The 20,257-nt window shown below is 41.7% G+C and overlaps 1 protein-coding gene across 4 annotated transcripts in view; it reads right to left on the reverse strand.

Annotated features, from left to right (window-relative positions):
* Positions 1–3,097: 3,097 nt before the first annotated feature.
* sbno2b (strawberry notch homolog 2b) overlaps positions 3,098–20,257 on the reverse strand; it is a 59,101-nt gene continuing 41,941 nt past the window's right edge. The window contains exons 6-32 of one of the 4 annotated variants that reach the window (XM_069150125.1): positions 19,854–19,937; positions 18,984–19,089; positions 18,680–18,840; positions 18,404–18,537; positions 18,118–18,208; positions 17,831–17,974; positions 17,560–17,677; positions 17,295–17,400; positions 16,961–17,114; positions 16,653–16,829; positions 16,149–16,246; positions 15,417–15,499; positions 14,946–15,128; positions 14,548–14,669; positions 14,274–14,405; positions 14,029–14,164; positions 12,074–12,186; positions 10,491–10,562; positions 10,272–10,380; positions 10,091–10,162; positions 9,824–9,967; positions 9,403–9,497; positions 6,883–6,975; positions 6,602–6,733; positions 5,819–5,895; positions 5,284–5,474; positions 3,098–4,651 (exon numbers count right to left, since the gene is read on the reverse strand). In XM_069150125.1, coding sequence (XP_069006226.1) covers positions 3,420–4,651; positions 5,284–5,474; positions 5,819–5,895; positions 6,602–6,733; positions 6,883–6,975; positions 9,403–9,497; positions 9,824–9,967; positions 10,091–10,162; positions 10,272–10,380; positions 10,491–10,562; positions 12,074–12,186; positions 14,029–14,164; positions 14,274–14,405; positions 14,548–14,669; positions 14,946–15,128; positions 15,417–15,499; positions 16,149–16,246; positions 16,653–16,829; positions 16,961–17,114; positions 17,295–17,400; positions 17,560–17,677; positions 17,831–17,974; positions 18,118–18,208; positions 18,404–18,537; positions 18,680–18,840; positions 18,984–19,089; positions 19,854–19,937 — 4,359 coding nt within the window. In that variant the 3' untranslated portion in view covers positions 3,098–3,419. Of the gene's footprint in view, positions 4,652–5,283; positions 5,475–5,818; positions 5,896–6,601; positions 6,734–6,882; positions 6,976–9,402; positions 9,498–9,823; positions 9,968–10,090; positions 10,163–10,271; positions 10,381–10,490; positions 10,563–12,073; positions 12,187–14,028; positions 14,165–14,273; positions 14,406–14,547; positions 14,670–14,945; positions 15,129–15,416; positions 15,500–16,148; positions 16,247–16,652; positions 16,830–16,960; positions 17,115–17,294; positions 17,401–17,559; positions 17,678–17,830; positions 17,975–18,117; positions 18,209–18,403; positions 18,538–18,679; positions 18,841–18,983; positions 19,090–19,853; positions 19,941–20,257 lie in introns of all 4 variants that reach the window. The other 3 variants (XM_069150124.1, XM_069150126.1, XM_069150127.1) reach the window with 3 other exon arrangements.

Genomic DNA, 20,257 nt, shown 5'->3' on the forward strand with positions numbered 1-20,257 from the left:
ATTCTTATCTATAACAGTTCTGCAGTGTATTTTCCTAATGTGACTTGTACACGTGTAGTCTCCACGTTCGTCCACAAACCTGCCACAAATTCTGCAACCCAGGTGAAGAAACCAGGCTCAGTTTCAGCAATCTTCAAGTTTTTATTTGTTTACAAAGTTAAGATTGCAATTTCATATAGTCCTTCCTTTAATGAGTAGAAAACCTTTTTAAAGAATTAGTCGAAAGGCACAAATTTTACAATATATACATTTGGATCTAAATTATAAATATATAGAAAACAAAAGCACAACCCAGAATAAAAGTGCTGAACACAGTCTTTTTTTTTACAGAAAAAATAGGCTTTGTTTAAAAATACATACAATCAGTAGCATGTTTTTTGTTTCATTTTTTTGTTAGCAATAAATTATTTGAGAGTGATAACATTTATATAATATGCAAATGGTGGAGAAACAAGAAAGATGGTTACAGTATACGTAGAGCAATCCATCAAAGAACAGAAACACGACAAGCTTGCGACGCTCAATCATGACCAACAAGGGAACAGTAACTTGATTATGCCATTCTTAGTGCAAAAATGATAAAACGATTAAAGGCCTAACTATACGAATAAACGATTCTCAAAGAAAATGACTAAAAATGCTGTCCATATCCCTCAAATGCATAAAGCTTTATTTGTGTGACTATAAAACACAAAATCAAAGGCAGAAAGTTTCTCGGAATGTGCCTGATGAGGAATATTCAAAGCAAAAATAAACGAGGGTACGTGGAAAACATGAGCGAATCGGTCTCATCCTACACCTACACGTGTTACACTGAGGGAAGGGTGAAGGCTCGGACAGATCAATTGCACATTACAGTGTGACCCAGGTGTGAATCGACTGTCAGCGGTAGAATTAATTAAACGTCCTACAAAAACTGTCTAAGAGGAAACAAAAACAAAAAAAGAAAAGAAAAAAGTTTCTTCAAAAGAAACAGCCTTTGATCTTTGCCCTAAGAAGGCATAAACATGAAGAATCACTGACATTTTCACAAGGACAAACAACAAACCCATCACATCAAGTCTAAAACATAAATACAGCAAGAGTCACAGCACAGAGTTGAGAAAAAAAAAATAGCACATGTACTCATTAGTTTCACCACTGTTATAAGGGGAAATGATATATTTCTGCTAACGCCCCGTTGTTACACCTCCTGTAGGTTTCTTCCTGAGATTGATAAAAAGGTCTTGATATCTTAGAGCCAGTAACTTTAGGGGTGTCTGTGGAATACTTTGGTATCTCTCTGCAAACTCGAGGCCCGACGAAGGTCTACAAGTTGGAGAAACAATTTGACTTGAGAAACGTGAAAAGAGCAGAAATAAATCCAGACACTGTACAGCAGTACAGAACAGTGCAATCTTATTTGGTGGCAGGTTATAATAGAATTTGTTTTATAGCAATCTCGAAAACTAGTAACTTCCCTGACCAAACATATTGTTAACTATTATAATAAGCAAGATAACATATCTAAAATCTAAATATCCCTTAAATATAAATAACAATAACTTTTATAATAACAATGACTAAAACATCGAGAACGCATCGCGCTCTTCTTGTGAAAACGTACTTTACAAAGGTTGTATGCATTTCAGAATGTGTCGAACTAAAAGACTATGAAGCACAACAGAAATAAGGAGATTCATACCATGCAAACCACGACTGTTGAGCATAAACAGTACTTCTGTTTCATAACAAATGTAGAATATGGTTTTATTGCTTTTTGATCAGTTGAACTTCTCCCGGCATTTTTTTGTTGTTGTCACGAACCAACTACAGTGCATCACACAAAGATGGCCAGATGTCACAGGTTTGTAAATATCATACACAGTGATCATTACAAGTCTTTCAAAAGGAGACTCATGTAGTCAGATGTTTGTTATTCTGCACGTTGAACTCTTCTGAAACCCTCGAGAACACGAGTCGACTCACTGCTATCAGCAAAGGGAAGTTTTAGTAGAAATGACAGGGCTCTCTTTTCAACAAAAACTTTTTATCTGTTGCAATTAAAGACTGAAAACCAATTTTGATATCTGTGTTGGTCAGAATGACACACACACACACACACACACACACACACACATACACACACACACACACACACACACACACACACACACAAACACAAAAACACTCAAGACTTTCCTGAGGAATCCACACCAAAACAAAGCAGGAGTCACATGACCAAAATGTCAGCTTTAACAAAAAAAAACAAAAAAAAGGAGAAAGAAAAGGAGAGGTGGGGATTGGACAATACTTTTTTTTCCCATGATGCTCAATAATTCGCCGCGTCTCTGATCTCCAGCACGCTGTCATTTCACCTGGGACAGAAAAGACAGATAAAAGGACAAGTCGCTGCTCTTCTTCTAGAACAGCTCCAAGGACAATCATACAAGCATATACAGGCTAAACGGAGGCGTCTTCCTCAAACCCAACACCAGCATAGTGTAACACAAACAACCTGACGGACCGGGGCTAAAAGTTAAATACAAATATACCATATAAAATTAAAATTAAAACCCAGAGTACAAATCTATACATTAGGCTACATGGATTTTAAAGACTGCATTTATAGATTTCTCCGAAGGCACTGTTCGCAACAGCAGACTGCTCTTCCTCTCCCTTTGTCCCTCACACTAATGTTTGTACAAGCAGGGAGAGAAACAGGAGGGAGCACGTAGAAGAAAAATGAAAACTGAGGCATTTCATGGCTAATCAGCTAAAAAAGGTTTCACATGGTTTTTTTTTCTCCTCCTCTCGTCTTCCAGTTCAACACTATTTTCTGTTTCACTCAAACCAAGCCTTGCATACAGTTTCTTTCTTTTTTTTTTCTCTCTTTTTGTCAAGATAAACAGCCATGAAGCGAAGTGACGGTAAAGCAAAACGTCTAAAGATGTGGTTTTTAACTGGTGAAAGGCATTTCGAGCTTCCAGCAACATCACCAATCATACCTCGTAAGAAAATCAGCAGCGGGAGGTTTATTAAAGATTTCCACACCTCGATGAGTGAGCTTGTTTTTCGATAGCTCCTATGTTCAATAAAATATCGCATGTTGTTGTTGTTGTTTTTTTTTTTTTTTTTGTTTTTTACAGCTGCCTTTTACTGTGGAGGACACACTTTGGTGCAGAAATCTGGTATTGATCGAGCCTCCGTCACCTCAACAGCCTCAAGCAGGTTGAACGCTACTGGTGGATAGAGAGAAGGGTGAGCCCAGCGCAGGACAGGCAGTGACTTGACTATAGGCCCTGAGGGGAGAGGGAGTAGGTCGGAGGGTGCGATCCTCGACAGCAGCTGAACAAGACGTAATCTGCTTTCAAAGACGAAACAAACAATAAAAAATAATCTAGAGATAAAGTCCAGACGAGCCGTTGCTGTCTGAGCTCTTAGTCTTGCTGCCGGTACTTAATGACCGACTTGCGGTCCGATCCGGACTGTAGCATGCTGTTCAGAGCCTCGCGGACGTCGAGACCGCCAGAACTGCAGTGGCCGTTGGGTAGGGAAACGGAGTCTGACTGCGGGAGGAGATAGGAGCCGGGGAAGTGAGAGGAAGAGTTGGAAAACAGGGAGGAGGAGGAGGAAGAGGGCACGCCGGAGAAGAGAGACACCAGGTTGTTTGACACAGAAGAGGTGGAGGACGTGGAGGAAGAGCAGGAGGAGGTAGAGGATGACGGGCTGGCTTTCTGTGTGGGCATGAGGGGAGACGGGGGCAAATCAAAAAAATCTAATATGTCATGGTGGTGGTTATTGGCCAGCAGGCTGTGGTTCTGCTGCTGCTGCTGCTGCTGCTGCTGCTGCTGCTGCTGCGAGGCGTGTAGATGCTGCTGCTGCTGTAGCAGAAGAGGCTGCTGTATTTGTGCAGCGTGCTGAGTGTTCGGTGCATTCGAAGAGATCAGAGACTCCAGATTAAAGTCATCGGCAAAAGCTGCAGAGTTGCCTGCCAGACTGTCCAGGTTCAGGTTCAGTCCGCCCTCTGTGCTGTCTGGAGAGGGGGACGGGGAGCTCGTGGTCAGGTCCAAGATCTCATCCAGGGTGCTCTTGGAAGACAAGCTGGGAGACGGTGTGGTCTGATGGAGTGGAAGAGACGGGTTCTTCGGTTGTGGAAAAGAGGGTATGAACGAGTGGGAGAAAAACGGAGGGAAATTGAGGCTAACTGTGTTGGTCAGAGGGCCCTTGTTGGTGGTGGTGGTGGTGGAGGAGGTGGAGTTGTTTGGCCAGCTGTTGTGGGTCCTTTGCTGGGTTTGGCCTGGATTTCTCTGTAAGGATAACATGTTTAAGTTATGGGGGGGGTGCTGTAATGTGGGCTGGGTCTGGGCCTGCATTCTCTGTAGCTGAGACATGCTCCCGGTTGGAGTCCTTTGGAGAGCGTTTTGGTTCAGTTTCTGAATCTGGCTCTGGGCGAGAGTCTGAGCCAGGGACTGGTTCAGCATGGGCTTCTGGCTGAACAGATTTTCCAGGAGGTGCTTGTTCTCCTGCTCCATTTTGCGCATGCGCTCCTCAGCCAGGCGCTGCTCCGCCGCCTGCTGCTCCTTCTCCTTCCGCCTCCTCTTCACCTCCTCGTCCATCACCAGCAGCTCCTCGCGCACACGGGCCACACAGTTCTCCGGGATCTTGATGCCTGAGAGAGATGCAGGAGGTATGCTCGTGTCACAATTAAATTCGCAAACTTTCATCAAACTACCTGTTCGCACGATGTTAACCGTTTCAACATGTTAGCCAAAGCCACGACTTTCTATTAGAGCCATTTCATTGAAAAACCACATGACGGCACATTTATTAACGGCAACAGAAAACAGACAGGCAGGTTTATTACTGCATATACAAAGATGTATGCTCCTGTGATGTATGATCACGCAAGCACATATCTACTATTCTCCTTTGCATCTTCGCGAGAAAAAATCTTCACCCTGTTGTGTTTTAATGGACATTAAGCCGAGTTGCTACACGTTCTGTGTTTCTGCGCTCGCGGAAGTTCAGCGGAGGCAAATAAGGAAAGCAAGGAACTATTTCATTTCCTCAATCCATCTTTAAGATGTGTCAGCAGTTTGACAGCGTTACATTTCACCATCCAAACAACTCACAGACGTCTGGAAAATCTAATTCCCATTTTAAATTCGGCCCTGGAAGCTCAAAGATTAATATTACCAGAGTAAAGTCTGACAGATAGTCTAAAAAAAAAAAAACAACAACTTAGAAATGTGCACTATGTTAGCAAATTGCATATTTTCGGAGGCGGTGGGATGTACTGACCGACTTGCTTGTTATGCTGCTTAGTTTTCAGACGGACAATCTGCAGGATGCTGGTGCTGGTGATGTCGGACACCACGTCGGACACACGCTTCCACACCCGCAGCAGAGCTCCACACAGCATGTGGTACTGACGGAGGCGCATGCCCTGGAGACACTCCTGGCCCTCCTCAATTTTCTTACACTTCCCGTTCCTGGGGCAAGGCAAGAGGAGAGAAATCATCAAAACAGACGTATTTCGCAAAACCCTCTTTTAGAGAAGCTTTAAAGGCAGCTTGAGGGTATAAACGTTCACTAAACACTTCATCAGAGGCAGCCCCGGCCCTTGAATTTTAAACACAAGCCCACTGGTCATCTGGTAACCAGGGCACATGTGAGACTTGGAGGTCATTTCTTCATGACTCGTTCTCAGGTGATCTACAAATCCTTGGGAATGGCATCTGACCGTAAAACCACCCTCACTGAATCCTGGTAAGTATCAGCTTGATTGCATGCGTTCAGCCACTAATCCTGCTGGACATTGTGGACTCCTACTTACCAGTTGGCGTGACTACACTTCTTGAAAGAGAAGACGAACTGGTTCTCCCAGCTGTCCCTGGCATCCTCTGGAGTCACCTGGAAGAAGAAGAAAAAAAAAAAAAAGCACCATCCTCAGCTAAGAAATCATCATATCCAGTTTGTTAAAAAAAGAAAAAAAGAAAATACACTTTTACCAAAACAGGAGTGAGAGAGCCGTTTTCAACCTTCAACCAAAGTTATTGACCAAATAGTCATTGCTTGTGCCAGAAAGTGGGCTTCTGGTGAAAGGTAATTTAATCATGACTATGTTGCTCATGTTGGGAAGGGAAACAAGTACAGCTTTAATAAACAACATAAATAGAAACAAAATCACTGCAATCCACCTTTATCTTATAATGGCAACGTTCAGCTCCGGAGGGCCCTTCATGTTTTCTGGTTTAACACACTTGTTGAATGTCCACAAGGGGGCAGCCGACTCCATACTTATACAGTTTTATGTTATACTCCAAACAGTAATGACAAGATACCATGTCAGTCCAGCAAATGTCTTTGTCTTCTGACAAACCTTCCCCAAAATCTGTATTTTTTTTCTAATACTTTTAATCAGCTTTAAAATACAAACAATAAACTGAAAAGACTGTTTTTGACAGTATAAACAAGCAAAAATATGACCTTTTAGGAAAACACAAAGAGGAATATGAAATAATGGATTTTTTTTTTTGTCTGCTTTCGGTTTTAGATGCCGATATACAGACACGACTTTTAGCCCAGTTAGGTGATCCACACTCAGTCCAGCCATTACCTTGCGGTAACGCTGCTGCAGGTTGTCCAGGCTCTCCGGGTGCGTCTGCTTGCCAATGTTGGGCTTGAAGACAACGAAGTTCTTGCCTCTTCCTTGCTCAGCTAACAGCACACATGGGTGGTTACCTCGCAGCTGTGGAGAGGCCACACAGAGAGAAATGTTTTTTTTTAGGTTTTTTTTTCTATTTTTGCATGGTCCAGAGAAAAATGAAAATCCTTTCATTGCAGATCTATTAATACATACATGCATAATACAGTTAGCTTATCATAACATAGACTCACTTTCTGGGACAGGTAGAATCCTTCATTGGGACCGCTAAGCTTCAGAGACCTGTTGTAGGCCTCATCCCAGGGCATTCCTCTGTCCACACTGATCTGTAGGGGCAAAGAGATCAGAGACTGAAGCGAGCAGCCAAGCAACCACACACTGCTGTGGCATGAAGCTGTGTGACTTTTTTCTGGAAAACTCGAGCATGAGCTACCATTTTCTTAGAAATACCGTATTTTTCGGACTATAAGGCGCACTTAAAATCCTTAAATTTTCTCAAAAATTGACAGTGCGCCTTATAATCCAGCGCGCCTTATGTATGGTCACTTGTTGTGCTTATTGATCGATTTTATGTGGTACAATGCGCTCAAAAATCTGTCGAAATGTGTAAGTACGACTTTGGTAAGCAACGAAGCCGCTCCGCTCAATGGATATTCGGAGCATTACAGTACGCTGTGTCACCACCTGATCGGCCCCGTAACAGGAATGTAATGTCTAAACTAAAAGTGCATTCATGTAAGGCAGCCCGCGCCCGGAGTATGCGTTAGCTACAATAAACCAATCAGAGAACAGTATTTAGTACGCTTACCCCCTCCACTTTTTATACGTAATACTTACTGTGCTTCAACATTATATTACAGTACATTTGTGTGTACGTAAAAGGACTCCAAAAATGGAACCTGTTAAGAGGCATGCTTACGAAGCGGGTTTCAAACTCCAAGCAATTAGCTACGCAGCAGAACATGGGAATAGAGCAGCCGCGAAAGAATTCAACATCAATGAATCAATGGTACGGAAGTGGAGGAAGATTTACCGGACTGTGTTGTTTTGCTTAATGCGTCTTATAATCCGGTGCGGTTTATGTGTGAACATAGACACGTTAATTCACAGTGCGCCTTATAGTCCGAAAAATACGGTACTGTTACATATGTACAAGACAAGTGAACCAACGCACGCCGTTCACTTGTCAAACTGGTCTTCTTGTGCAGGATTTTGCTCGGCTACCAACTTTGAAAATGTCAAGTGTAGGTTAGCCGACAGCCAAAAGCAGAAGATACCAGTAATTATCCTGTTTCCACCGCCCACTAGTACCTCCACTGGCTCCACAGCCCTGGGCTAAACCTGCATGATCACAGTCTTACTGCTGGCTAAGTGACATCAATCAAAGCTCATAAAAAGCTGAGGTAGCTACTTGAGTTACCTGTGGGAGCACAGGTTACGAGGAACACATTTTTTTTTATCATCATATCGGCTCTATTTGTATGGAAAAACTGTAGCAGTGCTAGTGTTGTCAAGAAAATCGTAATCAATCACTGGTCTTTGTTAAGTAATCTGTGAAGATGGTTTTGCTGTAATTGAACATGAGGCCCTTTTGGCCACTACAACTCCTCCTGGGTTTAAGTCAAATGAGAAAGTACAAGACTGGCATCTTTTCTTTGACAGGATGTCATCTGGGTTGCTCAAGCTTTCACAGCAGGAACAACAAAGTCGTGTGCAGTCTGTTAGAAGTGAGACAGGCAGATCTCAGTGTGACGTGTGATGAGCCAAGATTTCATGGCTATCAGCATAAACTGGCTGCCATTATAATAATAATAATAATTATTATAATAATAACTTTATTTATATAGCACCTTTAAAAACAGAGTTTACAAAGTGCTCTACAAAGAAGCAAAGCATAGTCATACATAACGTCAATATCGGTAAACATTTAAGAAAACAGGAGGCAAAAAAGACCGTACCATAAAGGTAACGAATACAACAAAACCAAACAAATAACCAAAATGAGCAAATGGAATAGAAAAACAAACAAATAAATAAATGAATAAAATAAACAAACAAAAACAGGGGAACAAAAGAACTGCATAAAAAGACATAAAAGGACGACATCACTGAAAAGCAATTCTATAAAAATGGGTTTTAAGAAGTGATTTAAAAAAAAAGTCAATGATTCTGCAAGCCTTATCTCCTCAGGTAGGTCGTTCCAAAGTCGAGGGGCCCTAATGGCAAAAGCACGGTCACCCTTCAATTTAAGCCTCGACTTTGGAACGGCCAGAAGGGCCCCACCGGAGGATGTAAGGCTGCGAGTTGGCTCATATGGGGCTAACATTTCAGTAATGTAGCTCGGGGCCAGACCCAGGCGGGCCTTAAAAGTGATCAACAAAATCTTAAAATCAATTCTAAAACCAACCGGGAGCCAGTGGAGAGAGGCCAGAACTGGAGTAATGTGATGTCGTCTGTTAAAACCAGCAAGAAGCCGAGCTGCTGCATTCTGGACTAGTTGGAGGCGGGAGATAGATTTTTGGTTTATGCCAGAAAGGAAATTATCTCTGTCTGAAAACAACATCGCCCTCCTCTCCCTTCTGATGGCCAGCGTTTCACTCCCGAGTCGATCCTTCTTTAAACCAAAGGTTAACTCGTGACATGATACCATTACAATACTGTAAAACTAGTTTGACAACAAATGTGGTGATGCAAAAGACAGTCAAAGACAATCATCCACCGATATGGCTGAGATGAGGTTGGGTGGTGCCTACCTTATAAAGAACAACCTGTCCATCCTGAGGATTCCCTGCTGTCAAGAACGTTTCCTGCTTCTCTTCATAAATCTCATCGTTTCCTGGAGCGAGATCTGGCAGGGGCAGAAAAACAACAACAACAACAAAAATGGAAAATTAGGAACCACCTTTTTAAGAAAGAAAAAAAAAAAAAAAAAAAAAAAAAACAAATAAAAAATCAATCCTCACAGACTTGATTCATTATATGGACAGCCATTATTGAAGAAATGAACAGTAATTATTGTCAGTGTTTTACAAACATTACAAATGCAACTGATTAATACCTTCAGCTGTTGCCTAGTTTTAGCTGGTCTATGAAAAGGCCTGTTAATGTATCAAATCAAAAGAACAGATTGTATAGTACAACCCTGTATGTTCAAGTCACACTGGATCTCAGTACCTAAGATTCCCATGTCGTATTTGCCCTCCTTCTTGTCCTTCTCGATCAGGTAGTCGAAGTTGTCAGTGAAGTACTGGAAGAGATAGTTCTGCTTGTGGACCTCCAGGCCCAGGATGCGATTTAGGAACTTGGTGATGCTGCAGTCTGAGACGAAAACAACAAAACACAGGACAGTTAATATGTCGGATTTTGTGTTGAGTGATCATCACTGAAGACAGCTGAGTAAAGTAGGTGTGTATTTATTTCAAACACACTGGCTTCCCCTACCTTTCTCAGTATTGATCCCAAAGCGAGACTCCCTACAGAAGATGCCCACATCCATCATTCCAACTTTCATGTCTGGAAATCAAGAAAAACAGAGTTGTTTTACCGATAAAGCTGATAAAGTTCATGTTAAGCCGGTGAAGATGTTCTCGGTTGCTGACAGTCAACCAAAGCTCAAACATACCTCTGAAGAAGAGGGATTCACCAGCGGGGTACCCTTTGGGAGGGGGCACCTTGTTTTCTATGTGGCCAAGAATTGCTTTGGTGATCTTATCGAGAGCCTTGGTACCATACTGGAAGAAAATGGGACAAATATTTGGTAATGACAAAACTCGCTCAGAAGGCTTGTTTAGCAATTAAGCAGAAGAATATTTACATGTATTTTCTTCTTGAATTTGCCTACCTTGTTCTCAAAGTTGTACTTGCTCAGGTCTCTGGATTCAGTGGCTCTTCTGTCTCCATGAGTTAATGCGCCCTACAGGATGGATTAGGAAGAGTATTATTATTAGTGCTATGAGAAGTATTAGATTTACAGCCTTCACAGCATCCTCAAACTAATACAGCCTGACACAGTGACGTGCTCGCCGTTGATCTGAAATGATTATCCACACTGACTAAACTCTTCAGCCTTGGAATACATTTGTATTGCTAACAACAAGAGGGTTATTATGAAGTTACTACAATATAAATATTATAAGACCTAGTAGAAGATATTTGCTAGATTCCCATACCATCTAAACCATAATTTCCGTTCTTCAATCTAAGATACATAAAGTGATTATAGAGCGTGTGTTATAATGTTGAATTAACTTGGAGAACTTAGTCAATTGTCACTTGTTTAACATATTTTTTCACTTCAACAAACGTGATTATTATGTCTGATGTAATTCTGTGATATAACAGTGATGAGTGTGGAACTATAATATAGTCGAAAACAAAAATCAACTCGACAAGGACACTAGATGTGTGACTATGTGACAATAAAGCGATTTCGTTTTCCTGCCCAGGGTGTCAGAGGAAACCCACGAGGCTCAGGTGTAAAAATTAACTTTTTCTTTTGACGTGATTTTGTGCCTCAGTCGGACACAAAGCAACATTTTGCAATGAATTGAAGTTAGCTACAAAGCAAAAGTTTAAAAGTTTACAGACACAACCAAAGAAAATTTTGACTGAGCCGAGTCGGCAGCAGATGAGCCTTGTCGCCGACTGCTGGTTCTGCCAACACAGAAAAAGGCACTGAGATACCAAACCAAAGCCAAATATGACTTCACTGCAATCTGATTCAAAGGTATTCAGATGTTCAGTTGGAGCGAATGTGTTTGTGTGCGCTTGTGTTGTATCCTGTTCAAGCAGGCAGGCAGACGTGATGTGACCTATTCTTGATACAGATTTACCACACGGCTGGCAAATGCAGGAACGACTTCCTGGAACAGCCGTCCCCTCGCACCCTCCTTGCCCTTTTCCCAAAAGAAGCGTCATGCTGTGTCACTAAGGAAATAAATGACTGCTGGTGCAGAAATGCATTGATAATTATGGAAAATAACTGCAGATGAGCGCTTTATGCTTCTCCTGCTTATTCGGTTTTCCGTTACTGAGCTGGAGAGGGGAAAGACCCCAAATCTCTTGAGGTTTGTGGAGAAATGCTGACGTAACGTCAAGTGAACCAACATTCAAAAAAAGATTGTACGGAGAGCTTCAAGACCAGGGAATATCCCAGGGAACAGGAAGGACACAGGGTGAAAGCAGGGTGAAGCAACACTGGCAACCCAGAGCAAAGCAATCAATAAAACCCAAACACAGATCCTCTCTGTTTACAGTGGAACAATTCTTCTCACACTCCATAAGACAACGAGATGAAAAGAATTATGTTCCCCTGAGACAGATTTCACTCTTTTTAAAGTGAAATGAGGAACAGAAAACTGCGTGAAACAACAAGAGCAAATGCAACACCCACACAAACACATCTATAAAGGTTGTGATATTTACCAGGCTCTCTAGTCTCTTAGCCACAATGGAAGCAAAGCGTCTCTCCCCAGCCAACTCTGAGATGAGGAAGATGTACTCTGGTGCTGTCACCTGATTGGACCGATGAGTTCGACCTGGAAACACAAGGGAAACACGTCAATATCAACGTTTGTACCATTAAAACATTCAGAGAGATGAAGACTACAGCCAGACTGTACTCTACTTCCTTAAAGATGAAATCTGTTAATTTTACACTTTTATAATATTGATGGACATACAGAGTGATTCTAGTGAGGTTGCGAAGCAGTCCTGTCACTGTTATGTGTTATGCGCGAGTCTAGTCAGATGAATGATGTCAATGAAAACATCTTTGATGAGTGAGGTAATTATCCTCTGAGGTTTGAAATGTCACGTAAGCTGAATGCAACGGGGTAGATTTTATGATATGAAAATTGTTTCATGCCGCCTTATCTTGATGTAACTTTCCGTTGCATCAAGTACTGCTTTACTTTCAAAATATGAATGTGATGTTTTTTAGTCACGAGTGACTACTTTCAGTTGATAGCAGCTGCATAAACTGACAGTGCAGATAAATAATTAGAAAAAAAAAAGTGAGGTGACGTTGACTATCGTGACGTAAGACTATCTGCAATCAAATGAGAGTAAAATCTGATCTTGTCAGAGAAAAGATCCTCCTGCTTCAATGGGGTGTTACTTACCATCAAAACAACAACAACAAAAAACTGTCCACAAGGTTTTTCTATAAAGTCTCTTATGAGCTAATAATTACAGTATGTGAATTTGTACAGAGTGTGTGTGTGTGTGTGTGTGTGTGTGTGTGTGTGTGTGTGTGTGTGTGCGTGAGCACTCATGTACCAAACAAAAGTTTCAAACAAAGCTCATCTGAAGAATGACCTAAACAGTTTGCCAATCAATGCTTTTAATTCATTCACTAGTTTATGATGGAATGCTTATTTTTATATTCCAGTGGGGACTTAAACTTGAATACCTCCTAACCCGTGAGGACTCGTGTCACTGTGGGGACAAAAATGGAGTCTGCTTTGTGAGACTTGGTTAAAGGGTTAGAATTAAGTTAAGGCTCTTCGCGATGGTTAAAATTAAGGTAAGGGGCTAGATAATGCATTATGTCAGTCAGTGTCCCCACGGGAATAGTGAAGCAAGTTTGTGTGTGTATTTCAACATACAAAATTATATCTTTTAGACAGAGGAGGAAGAGACTGAATGTATTTTAGTACACCCTTGTGCCTTGCACCAAAGCAACACTGATATTAATTATTTCTGACAATCATAAATAATACAATAAATAACTGCAGCAGATTTAAGAATGTTTAAAGTTCAGACCATAACATGGAAAAACTGAAAGAAGTCTTCAGTCTTTCAGAGAGACAGTTGTTTAAATTTGGCTATCACAACATGAGAGTGAGAGAAAAAGTGGACGGGCCAACTTCGTGTGACCCTCTCCTGACCCTGAAGGGGAAGCAACTAATGTATTCTTTAACGCGCCTAACACCCTTTGAGCCCAACGTTGCTGCATGTCCTCGGCACATATGCAGGAGTAAATAATAGAAAGCTGACGTAACGCGGACAAGGAGAACAAGGCCAGATCCGTCTTTCCACCTGTTACATCATGCATCGATTGCAGCAACAAAAAAAAAAATCATTGATAAAACTGCCCATTGATGAAAAAAATCCACTCAAGCCGCTTATTGGACAACACTATGTGACGTCTGTTTGACATTTTTCCAACAGTAACAAAGTTACGAATAACGGAGATAATAAACGACTTACATCTAACACCCACCCAACGACTACCTTGAATTGCTTAAAAGGCCAAAGATTTTGCACTCAAAAAGTTCCCCACTTCATCAAAAAGAAGTCGTTTGCATTTTAATCTCCAGCAGTTACTCCCCTTTGCCTTTGAAAGACTCATTGTAAAATTACATTTCCTGACTTACCAAACTGCTGAATAGCTCTGTCGGCACTCCAAGGCAGCTCCAGGGTCATGTGGACCCGGCGCCTCTGGTTTTTCACTCGCTTGTCCGCCTGCAGGGAAATCCCAGAGCTGGCTGCCTCAGAGATGATGGCCACCAACTGCAGGGAAAGAGGTTTGGATTATTTGTGGAGATCTTATTTAAACAAATAATCAAGTCGTGAAAACAGCAGTTAAGATATACATATCTATTTAGTTTTGGGATCTGACCTTCTCTCCACTCATGAAGCGATCTTTCTCCTTGATGTTGATGTGGTCGATTGTAAGACCCTGCTCAGCCCGTGACTCATAACGAACACTGCCGTCAGGACGTCGCACCACACGACCCTTACGACCAGTCATCTACGGACGACAAAAAACCAATAATTCAAGAGCGCACCGTCGCAGAAAACATGTTCTGACGAAAAGAATCTGGTGGTGGTAGTCACTGAAGAACACGTGAACCCACCAGTAATATCTATCAGTATTTAGCTGCGTGTCGTACCTCAGAGACTTTATCTGGTCCTCCAAACCTATCGATGAGCTCATCCAATGTATTGAGAGGTAGTTCTTTTCCCAGGTCTGATATTTTGTTGAGAAGTCCCTGCTTCATCTCCTCTATTCTAGCTGTGAACACAGAAGAAAGAGGAGGACATTAACGATATTTAATAACACCAGCATGTCGGGGTTATAAAAATAACAGTGCATGCAAGGTTACGGAGTCGAGTGGAAAGTACAGTTGTAATTCTATCGTGTAGATTTGCATCCGTTTGAATGGTATGAGCCTATAAAGGCGAAATATCTGCCTTTAGTTGATCTTCTCAGACGTCACTTCTACTGACAAAATAAACTGAAGGATAAAAAAAAAAAAAAAAAAAAAAAAAAAAAAAAACGCCTCCGTACCCGTCTGGCAGCTTGTGTGGTTCACAAAGATGACATCGTCATTGTCTAGCAGGGAGTCTGGTGAGGAGTTGGAGTCTGTGTCCATGCCATCGGAGTCACTACTACTGTCATCAGTGATGTTGATCACACCGCCGCTGTCCACTGTGTGCTTGGGTACCTTCGTCTGGCGACCTCGGGGCTTCCCTGATCGCGTCATCATTCACAGAGAAGATTAGAGGCCAAAAATAGATGTAGACTCCAAGAATAGGGGCGTTTTATTCTGAATTAATGGTGCCAAATGATGCGCAAACAAACAGACACACAAAATATACAGTCTATAAACAAATACAAGCAAAACTTAAGCTGCTAAATGAAACTGTTAGAAAAATGTTGAACACTAGCTACATACAATAACTGTGAAAACACAATATGGAAACTACTCCAGACTCTATTAAGGGGTACACATGCTGGTATGGGTTCCTATTCACTTACGTTTTCTCTTATTTCCTGGTGCCTTTTCTCTCCTCTGTTTCTCTGATGGGAAATGTTTGGTTACAAGAGACTGGAATACTCCCCTGGAGGGAAGAAAAAAAGAGAAAAAAAGAAACCTTGAGTCTGACACAAAGAAATCGAGACAACAACAACACCAGGCCAGTTGTGGCAGTTGAGGCACGCCGTACATTCTTGATTTGGCTTCATCATAGCTGTCAGGTGTTGACAAGCAGATGAACATGTTGTGTGCGATCTAACATACACAGACTTTCAGGTATGTCTGCTGTGAGACGGTTAAGGTCAACTACGTTCAGATGTGCTCAGCACTTCCTTTTCTTCTCTTTCGTGGATGACTCACTGATCAAATAAATAACTGCTAATAACTAAACAGATTCCTGGTTTGATTGAGGCTAAATGGAAAGAACTGAAGCTGCGCAGCCTAAATACTAATCTAAGTATAGAACATATGTGGTAAGGGACACATTATTTGACAGTTTGCCGATGCGTCGAAATGAAATGAAAGAAGAAACCCACAGACGATGTTCTCCAGCAAACAGACAATCACTCTTCCAAACAGGGTATAAGGTATCAGGAGGGAAAATTCTAAACTTTCCTGTTTCACTGCAAAACTGCTGTGGCATTTAGGTGTTCAGCCAAGGCTGCAGCCCATTCAGGGCGTTTAGTCAATTTAAGCCAAACAAACCAACAGACAAAATATTCCTTTTCACTCACTCTGCAGCGGAAACAAATCTGTCGAGATGCCCGTCATTCTCATCCAAGACTTCTCTGGTGCGTGATTCTCCAGTAGACTGCAGCCCAATAACAATGCACTGTGGTGGAAAAAACCAAAACAAATCAACATCGACCACGCAGCACGCCCACTGTGTTACCTGAAGTAAACTTCAACGAGGACTCATGTCTTGCATCATAAAGGCAAATATAAATTCCTTGTGGACTTTTTTCAAACTAAAGTAAACTCAAACCAACTTGTTCAAAGGGAAATGTAAAAAGAATATATATATATATATATATATAAAAAAGAATATATACAAAAAAATACCATCCATAACTCTGCTGTTCTTGTGCACACAAAGTAAAGCACAGTCAATATTACATTTCAATATGTATATATATATATATATATATTTACTATATTTACTATTACTATACATACTTTGATCATTTCTAGATTATATGCACTGCATGGCTCAGTGCTAAGGAGTGTGTTATACTGACCTTTCCAGCCCCCAGCTCTTTTTGGGCCAGCTCCACCAGGCAGCGGACCTTGGCAGCGATACAGAGATATTTGAAGAAGCGCTGATGAGACGACCAGAACTGCCCCCACAGAGACTTCCTGCTGACCAAGCCGAGTTCATCAGCTGCACGCATGAACACTTGCAGCGCCTCCGCCCACTGGACACAGATTCCAGATGCCAAATGTCAGTTTGGAGTTGTTTTTTTTTTTTTTAACAAAATAAGCAGAAAATACATAAATATTACAGACACAGCCATCTATTCCTCTTTGGGAGGGGCATGACACTCACCAGTTTGGCAGCTTTGTTGTAGACCACTTTGAAGTCACTGTCCAGTCCAATCTCTTCAATGCGGAAAGACACCCCTGAGAAGCTCAGCTGTCTGGCAATGTACATCCCGCTCACTTTCATGTCCATGGCAACAATCTCCATGGCTCCGACACCTCTGTAGACAAACGGCATATAAATTATTCAACATAATTTAATCATGGGTCACCCAGCCATAACCACAGGCTGATGGTAAGGAATTATTCCAGTAAGCACAGCTATTTGAAGATATGTATCCACATGATTGGAAGGATCTGGGAAAACATAAATGCTTCAGAGTAAATTTCACCATACAAACCTTTTCTCGATGGCGTGCAGAAAGTCATCAAAGGCTCTGAAGGGCGTGCCCTCACCCCAGATCCCCAAGCGGCTCATATAGATCATGTTCTTTGGCTCAGAGGCACCTGGAAGAGAGACGACAAGAATATATGTATTTTAAAAAAATCTTGTTGTATCGCATAATGTGCATGGCTGTGTGTGTGTGTGTGTGTGTGTGTGTGTGTGTGTGTGTGTGTGTGTGTGTGTGTGTGTGTGTGTGTGTGTTCATTTGTCCGTCAGCGTACCTGTGGCACTGGCATACACCACTCTGGCCCGTGGCAGCTTGTTTTGCAGGTCAAGCACTGCCTTGCCCATCTTTGTAGATGTGGCATTCTTGGCTTTGTGGCATTCATCAAAAATAATCTATAATGGTGAAAGGTCAAGGGCAAAACAACACAGATATGCAGCACTGCTATATATAAAAACACTGTTGGTTGTGAAGATGCTCAATAGAAACAGGGCAACATTTCGAATACCAGTTTTGTGCAGGATGTGACATTAAAAAAACAAGGATACAACTCCATCAAAGTCTGGCTTGCACCAGTCCAGGATCTGCTTAATTCTCGTCCGGTGCTGCCCTCCTGCCTGGCTCTCTCCAATCAGCGCAGAGTAAGTTGCAAACAGGACTCCTTCTGAGGTAGCTGTGTCTCCATACTTTATCTGCCATAATAAATCAAACAACTCGAAGTTAAGAATATGGTTCGTTCTGCTTCGTGTTCTGCTCTGAGGCATGTACATCTTAACGATCGCCGAGAGCAAAACTCATTTTCTCAGCTTGCAATACAAATTCCACCAGGACTCACCTTGTTTAAGGCATGCACAGGAATATTTGTTGCATCTATGTCTTTGAGATCTCTCTCTGCATCAAATTTCAGGTCATTGGATATGCTGAACCTGAGGGCAGAAACAGGAAAATCAGTAATTCAGCTCGCTTTTGTACAAACTTGTTTTTCCATGCTCAGTGTAATCTGCCATACAATTGGATACAAAATCCAATCATAAAATGATTTTCAATCATACAAACTACAGCCATAATTTACCTTTATAACTAGTTTTGTGGTGCCTTAAAGAGCAGTAAATCCTTCTTACCAAAGTGATTTCTTTCTTCCCTTCAGGTAGTTCTCCAGGATGATTCCTGCCACAGTGCGTCCCTTTCCGACTCCTGCCCCATCCCCGATCAGGAAGCCTGCCCTCTGGTTGTTCTGGAGGATCACCTCATGTTGCTAAGGGCGCACAAAGAGCAAACGCATGAACAAAAAATGCCTACGTAATCACAACATTAATCATTCATAGTTCCAAAACTAATAAGTGCTTTGTGTATTATGTGCTGTGTGTGTGTGTGTTGTGATATGTGTGGGTGTGTACCTGGCAAGCATAGATGATAGCCTCGAGCTGCAGAGCAGACAGCAGGCCACTGTTAATAGTTGACTCGGGGATAGACAGAGTGTATGTGATGTCAGGAGGAGGGACACTGGATAGCGTGTTGGTTTCCACCACTATGTCAGGATGAGAAATTCCTATAGTGGCTGAAGTGAGGAAAAAAAAAAAAAAACATGAGGGAGAGACTTAAAAACATGTTAACAGTAAACAGCACGAGTGTCATATTAAGAAAGAAACGTAGATGAATTAATGGCAATCAGTGATGTTGACGTTCAGTCTGGTGACCTACATTTGGAAGGTTTGTACTCAGCATATGTGTCTACATGTCCCAGTTCTTCTGTCTCCTCTTCCTCAGCATCTTCTTCCTCCTCTGGCACCGACTGGGTTCTCTGAGGCTGGAAACACCACATACACGTCAGTAATGTAATTCACATCACTAATAGCAGTAACACACTTCTCATTTCAGCTTGGGTGCAGACAAGATAGGAAAGAGACAGTAGGTGACCAGTTAATAGGAAGTTAACAGCACATATTGAGCTGTGTTAATTAGGAACATTAACCAATATCAGAGTAAAATAACAAGTGAAAATGGAGCAAACATAAAAAAGTTAAAGCAGAATGAATGAAAGCTATGAAACATGAGAGTGAGGAACTGACGACAAAAGAGGGCTTTACATATTCACAGTTAAATGTTATCTGAGAAAGTGGAAATGCAGAGGATCCCTTTTTGACAGACAGGTAAATATTAAACTGCCTCTATTAATGTCACAGAAGTAATTTAAAAAGACAGTACATGGAATTACTTATTCTCTATGCAACGTACATTTGCAGACTGTCAAATGTATGAAATATGCAGCAATACTTTCATCATCTGCGGTAATACAGATTGGTAAGATTTGCCAATTTCACTGATCAAGTGTTGCTAACGTCATGCGCTGCTCTGTCAAAATGTGATCCCAGGATTAGTAGCATGTTATGTTTCTGTGTGAAACAATCTGAGCATGATCCTGCATTGCAAAGCGCAAGGAAATAACAGGTGCAAATTAGAGCTGGGACATAACGTGCATATCTGTGCATTACTGCTGCAGGTAGCAGGCTCATAAAGTTAGATAGCTTTGTTTCATTCTAACATCAGATTGGAGAGGTTGGGTGTGGCTACCTGGAATCCTCCTAAAGGTGGGGTGCTGATAATAGCAGTTATATCATCCAAACTGGCCAAGCCTTGAAACCTGCTGGTGCCATTCTGCTGTCAACAAAACATAAAATAAAGAAATACAAACTCAAAAACAAACACTGGGCATGACAAGAAAAGATGAAGGAAAAAAACAAAAACCTTCGTAATCACTGGACGTGTTTGTCTCTATATGCATGTGCCTGAGAGCGTGTGTGGGCACTTTGTGATGTCTTATAGAGCAGCACTCAACAAAATGCAATTTGTTGGCCGGCGGTGAAAAGCCAGCACCAACAACAACAAAAGGCAGATAAAGCCGTGTGTGTCTGGGAAACATAATGGATGAAATGAGGGCAGAATGAAAAGGAAAACATAAAAGCCTGTCAAAAAGC

The sequence above is a fragment of the Embiotoca jacksoni genome, unplaced genomic scaffold, assembly GCF_022577435.1.
Source record: "Embiotoca jacksoni isolate LCO1_2020_lvr unplaced genomic scaffold, fEmbJac1.0.p SCAF_16, whole genome shotgun sequence".
Lineage (NCBI taxonomy): Eukaryota > Metazoa > Chordata > Actinopteri > Embiotocidae > Embiotoca > Embiotoca jacksoni.